The sequence below is a fragment of the Stenella coeruleoalba genome (genome assembly GCF_951394435.1).
Source record: "Stenella coeruleoalba genome assembly, chromosome: 2".
In the NCBI taxonomy this organism is placed as follows: Eukaryota; Metazoa; Chordata; class Mammalia; order Artiodactyla; family Delphinidae; genus Stenella; species Stenella coeruleoalba.
In genome coordinates, this window is record NC_137147.1 from 75,905,978 (window position 1) to 75,912,254 (window position 6,277).

At 42.1% G+C, this 6,277-nt stretch overlaps 1 protein-coding gene across 2 annotated transcripts; it reads right to left on the reverse strand.

Annotated features, from left to right (window-relative positions):
* Window positions 1-274: 274 nt before the first annotated feature.
* Window positions 275-3,111, reverse strand: RNASE10 (ribonuclease A family member 10 (inactive)). 2 transcript variants are annotated; one of them, XM_079913499.1, is made up of 2 exons: window positions 3,052-3,111; window positions 275-1,412 (listed from the first exon to the last, which is right to left on the reverse strand). In XM_079913499.1, exon 2 carries the CDS (start codon window positions 1,405-1,407, stop codon window positions 769-771), a length of 639 nt encoding a protein of 212 aa, XP_079769625.1. In that variant the 5' UTR covers window positions 1,408-1,412; window positions 3,052-3,111; the 3' UTR covers window positions 275-768. The 2 variants fall into 2 exon arrangements, with proteins under 2 accessions (XP_079769625.1, XP_079769624.1); XM_079913498.1 differs by having other exon boundaries at window positions 3,044-3,105.
* Window positions 3,112-6,277: the final 3,166 nt, after the last annotated feature.

A 6,277-nucleotide genomic window follows, 5' to 3' on the forward strand; every position in this document is an offset into this window, starting at 1 on the left:
GGTATATGTGTAACTGATTCACTTTGTTATAAAGCAGAAACTAACACACCATTGTAAAGCAATTATACTCCAATAAAGATGTAAAAAAAAAATGGCAGGTAGTAAAAAAATGAGAGGAAAAAGAAAAGGGTTGAGAAGGGTCAAGAAAATGAGTGCTGTCTTTGCCCCAGGACATGTTTTATCTCAGTCTGCACCACCATGGCACCGTACCCGCAGACCCCTACAGCCAGGGGTTCGGGAAAAGAAACCTGATCCACATGGTTCTCCAGACGCAGTCACAGTTAGAATCACTTTAATTTACATCTGTAGCAGAGAAGTGCTACATGGAAAGCCCAGGAGGCTTATGTGATTGCCATAGAGGTTCATCGTGGGTAGCAGGGAAGGACGTGGGTAAAGGATGCATTAAACTATTGTAATCCACACCTAAAGGCCTCCAGACCAGGGCACAGACTGATAACCAGGATCATAGGAGAGACTAGAGCAGTTCTTCACTTATCTCTTTCCAGGGCAAGAGATAGACTCTAAGAGACAGAGAACCTACAGAGATTGGACATCATCACCCTATTCTACCACCTCTAATCCCAGGAAAAAAATGCAGATTGGGTGAACCCCTAGGGCAAAGAAGATTTATATTTTCAAATAGGATAAAGAATAGACCAGCCTCTCTTCCCAGAACCTTTTTTGCAGAATACCTAAGGACGAAAACAGCATGACAAAGAGGAAGTGGAAAGGAAGACAAAGATGAGAAGGTGCAGAAGAGAACTTACTTCATGGTCCAGATGTTACCTGGACTTTCATGTCACTACAGGATATAAAAATGTACTTTTCAAGAATGAAAGTTATGTAATTGCAGTGAGGAGTGACTTGGCCTGGTTTGGATAACTTGCAGATTGTCAAATCAAAAGGACGGGAGCTTTTGTGACACTTGCCTCCCTTGAGGTCACAGGCAACAACAGGACTCTTACAGACAGCTTTGACTGCCTCTAGTTCCTCATGGATGAATATGTACCGGGGTATGCATGTGTGGTTGTGCGGCTTCATCTTCTGTGCCATCAGGGCATTGCATTCCCTGTCCATCAGGTCAGACCTCAGATAGTCTTTGTTGCTCTGAAAGAGAGCCTCAGCTCTGAGCATCTTGTTTCCTCCAACTTCATCTTCACTGATGGTGGTCTCTTCCAGTTGCACCACTTCTTTGTTGCTAAGGGTTTCTATGCTTCGAAGGGTGCCCACTCCCTCCCTAGTGGCTTCAGCCTTGTCATGTGAGTCACTGGACTGAAACTCATTCAGTAGCTGATCACTTTCCTCCAGGACTGCTGCGGCCATCTGAAGTCCCAGCCCCAGGCCTACCCCCAGGCCCAGCAGGAGCAGCAACATTATGAAAAAGATCTGCACCAGGGTCAGCTTCATTTTGCCTGGAGGGGAGGAGGGAAACAGAGGACTGACTTTGAAATGAAACTTGCCTCCAGTAGAGATCGTAGATTCCCCTAAGCCCCGACAGCATAGTCTTTGGGGTCTCCTCTCCTTTCTCCACATTACCCCATTCCCCACCCAAGACAGAGATCCTTTCTCACTCTTTTCCCATTTCTCCTGTCCCTCCCACCACATTCCCTGTTGCTGTGGCATAATGTGTGGATTCTACAGAACTGGAAGATGACCTGGGAAGCAGTTCTGCAACTGGTTCACATATGGGGTATCAGTGGGGATAGTTGACATCAATTGATTCTTAAACAGAAATTCATTCTAAATCACCAAAAAGAATGGGTAAGAGGACAAACAAGTACAGTGTCACACTTCCCTTGAGAGAAATTCTTATAGAAAGTCTTATTCTCAGTAAAGGATTAGAATTACCATAGGAGATCATCTCCCTATTTTTTCCCCAAATTAATTTTTGCTCATTCAATTATCTATTATTCTCCCTGTTACCCACCCTCCCCAAAAAAGATCAAAAGGAATAAGAAAAGTACTATAGTCCATTCTCACTCTTAAGCTGAGGCTGGCGGGGGGAGGGAGACGTGGGAGGATGCCCAATTTCACCTTGCTAAAACTACATCTTGTCATGCCAGATCCCTTCTACTACTATAGATCTCTTAGCACTCGGGTAATTCCTGCTGATTAGTTTTTGTACTCTTAGGGAGGACATGGAACAAGAATGAAACCAAAGAAAACCAAACAACTGACCTGCGAGGGTTCCCCTACTAATAGAGATCCTAAGGAAACTGAGGGAAAGAGCATGCATCTTTTTCCTGCAATGCCAGCCTCGTGCCCCTATCAAAGAGAGACCTTCCCTACCAGAAAAGAATATTGCTATAAAGAACATTTTTGAGACAATTGATAATATGAGAATATTGTCGATAGAGTAGATAGGAATGTTATGTCAGTGTTTGATATAGGGAATCTGAAATTTGTGCTATAATTGTTTAAGAGAATATCTTTGTTCTTAGAAAAAGAACCCTGAAATATTAAGGTGCAAAGGGGCATGATTAGACGACTTACTCTCCAAGGTTCAAAATAAAGATCATATGGGGAATTCCCTGGCGGTCCAGTGGTTAGGACTCCACGCTCTCACTGCCAAGGGCCTGGGTTCAATCCCTGGTGGGGAGAACTAAAATCCCACAAGCTGGGCAGCACAGCCAAAAAAAATATAGATAGATAGATAGATAGATAGATAGATAGATAGATAGATATAGATCATATGTATGCATGTACATGTGTATTTACAGAGAAAGAAAAATTTTTTTAATAAGGGAAAGAAAATTTTTAAATATTGTGACTGATAAAGGATATTTAGGAGTTCTTTGTATTAATGTGGTAACTTTTCTTTAAAGTTGAAAATATTTCAGAAAAAAAAAATTTTTTTTTGGCCGCTCTGTACAGCTTGCGGGATCTTAGTTCCCCCACCAGGGATTGAACCCGGGCCCTCTGCAGTGAAAGCACAGAGTCCTATCCACTGGACTACCAGGGGATTCCCTCAAATTTTTTTAATTTTTAAAAAAGAGAATTTCCCATGTCGTTTCCTGGAGCACCAAACACCACTGTGACTTACCTACATACCTAAATAACTTCAAAGATGCCTGTGTCCTGTTTTCCAGGTTCTTCCCTCCCAGGTTTTCCTTCTCTCTGAGAAGTGCCCTGGATGCTGGTCCGCAGAAAAATGGTTATCCCCTTGTGCTCTATGTGCTCTTAAACCCAGACTTACTTCCCAAGCCCATTCCCGCTCCCACTCTCCCTCCCCAGCTCTGAATAAATACACTCAGCCAATTGTCTTTTCTGCTCCCATGAGCACTTTGAAGTAAGGCTACTTGGACATTGAAACAGATCCAGACATCCAAGACAGGAAATGTTTCCAGTCTGGGAAACTGCAGACAGGTTTTTTTCCCAGTCAATTGTTTCACTCCTGAGTTACACCCACTATCCTGTGGTTTATAGCAGCCTGACCTTGCCCATAAATTTCAAGTTCATTTCCTTATATTCTCCATATGTGCTTCCTTTAAACTTTCCCTGTCACTTCTGAAATGTCAAGCTCTTTGGCCTGTATTTGTGTCATCCCTCCAACATGGTTATTTTGCTTTTCGCATTTTAGAACTGTGTCATGGCTTCATCAGAAGATTTGGCGTACTTGAGTCAATGATGAATTTTTACATATCTTTACCTATCTTTACCCAGCCCTCCATTCTCCACTCCCTCTTTCCAACCCTCATCCAATAACTGCATATCAGGTTTTGGAAACCTGATAATTTAGTCCTAAATAAGAGAATATCTGGGACTTCCCTGGTGGTGCAGTGGTTAAGAATCCGCTTGCCAATGAAGGGGACACGGGTTCAATCCCCGGTCTGGGAGGATCCCACGTGCCGCGGAGCAACTAAGCCAGTGCACCACACTACTGAGCCTGTGCTCTAGAGCCCGCGAGCCACAACTACTGAAGCCTGAGCGCCTAGAGCCCATGCTCTGCAACAAGAGAAGCCACCGCAATGATAAGCCAGAGCACGGCAACAAAGAGTAGCCCCCGCTCGTCACAAATAAAGAAAGCCCGCGCACAGCAATGAAGACCCCACACAGCCAAAAATCAATAAATAAAATAAATAATTTTTTTAAAAAAAAAGAGAGAGAATATCCCAAACAGTGCTCAGTCCCTATAGCCCAGGTGAGTAAAATCAGGTTATAATGCCGCTTCTACTCATTTCTTTAGCTGAAAGTGACATCATGAGATAATATTTTTAAAGCACCCTGGAGATTATTAAAGCAGTATGAAAACCCTCTCTAGACCTAAACAGGGACCTTTAGGAGGATGATTTGCTTTGTCATTCAGGCAGAAGTTTTCAAACGGTGGTCTGCAAACAGCTTCTGTGATCTGCAAAGTCAATCAGGCTGAATTCTACAGTGCTGATGTGGATGACTTACAATAATAATAATAACAACAACTAACCGTTATTGAGCACTTATTTCATGCTGGGCTTTTATTGCATTTCACCCTCACAATTTGCTCCTGCTATCCCTCTTTGGTGTCCATTCTGCACATTCATTCTGACAAGGTCTGTACGCAACAAGAAGACAGAGTAAAGGGGCCTCTGCTGAACCCAGTAGCTGTCTGGAGTCAGCAAGGATAATATATCCAACTATACACACCAACTGCTTCTTTATAACTGGTTACTATTAGGGATTGTTTGAAATTAACCCTTGATTAAAAATGAAGAAAGGGCCTACGTCTGTGGTCTAAGTATAACCTTTAAACTGGACAGGTTTTTATTCTTGTGTTTTTCATTTTCTAGGCTACAGTTTTCTCATCTTCTGGATTTGAATAATACTACCTCTTACTTCATAGGGATGTTGTGAATATTATATAACGCACTGCATGCGAAAGGATAAATGTATTAGCTACTGTTGTTATTGCTATTAATATTATGTAACAATTACCAACACATGCTCATTACCTGATCAATGCCGTTTTCCTGTTTAGAAATAGCATACTAAATGCTATCACTTATATGTGGAATCTCCAAATACAACAAACCAGTGAATATAACAAAAAGAAACAGACTCACAGATGTAGAGAACAAACTAGTGGTTACCAGAGGGGAGAGGGAATGGGGGAGGGGCAGGATTAAGAGATACAAACTATTATGTATAAAATAAGCTACAAGGGTATATTGTAAATACAACACAGGGAATATGGCCAATGTTTTACGATAACTATAAATGGGTGTAACCTTTCAAAATTGTGAATTACTATATTGTACACCTGTAACTTATATAAGATTGTACACCAGTTATACTTCGATTTAAAAAAAAAGACATAGGGCTTCCCTGGTGGCACAGTGGTTGAGAGTCCGCCTGCTGATGCAGGGAACACGGGTTCGTGCCCCGGTCCGGAAAGATCCCACATGCCGCAGAGCGGCTGGGCCCGTGAGCCATGGCCGCTGAGCCTGCGCGTCCGTAGCCTGTGCTCCGCAACGGGAGAGACCACAACAGTGAGAGGCCCCCGTACCGCTAAATAAATAAATTTTAAAAAGAGATAACATACTAAGGACTACAGCTACCAACTTTACTCACTATTTCTCCTAGAAGAAGTCAAACAATATCCTAGAATCTCAAGGAATTAAGCCTCATATATGCTTCATTTTACAAATAAAGAAAGTGACTTGAAGTAGTTAATGTCTCAGATGCTACAAATAAGTAATGGCAGTTCTAATGTTAGAACTCTTGACATCTAGTTAAGCAAAATTTATACTAGATAGATAGATAGTGAGTAGATACATATAGAGAGATAGAGATAGAACAGATACTCTGATTAGAAAATTGACCTGGAATCCATCTAAGACCTAGATTCTAAGTATAAGAGCTATTTCTCATTATAAATTAATCTAAATTATGGACTTCCACTGTGGAATAGCAATGATTGGATTTTGCCTGAAACTCTTAGAAAAAATGAGCAAATGATATGAAACAATAGATTTTCAAGACATTGGACAGCAAGCAATGAAGTGCGGTGATCACTGAGAGACGGGAAACAAACGGGATGAGCTTCCTCCCTGCAGGGAGTTTCTAGGCCACTTGACACAGACAGGGGAACCCAGGCAGGGTCTATCAGTCTCTCTGAGTTGAGGAGATGGAAGTGCAAGGAAACCAAGGCAACTAGAGTTCACTGCAGAGTACCAGAGGGGACAGGACTGGAGAGAAAGAGCTCCAGGGAGCCACATCAGAATGGCTAAAATTAAAAAGTAGTAACAACGTGGTCCTACTATATAGCACAGGGAACTATACTCAATATCCTGTGATAAAC

Excerpts from the sequence above, each read along its gene's own strand:
- RNASE10 (XM_079913499.1), bottom strand. The coding sequence starts at position 1,407 with ATGAAGCTGACCCTGGTGCAGATCTTTTTCATAATGTTGCTGCTCCTG.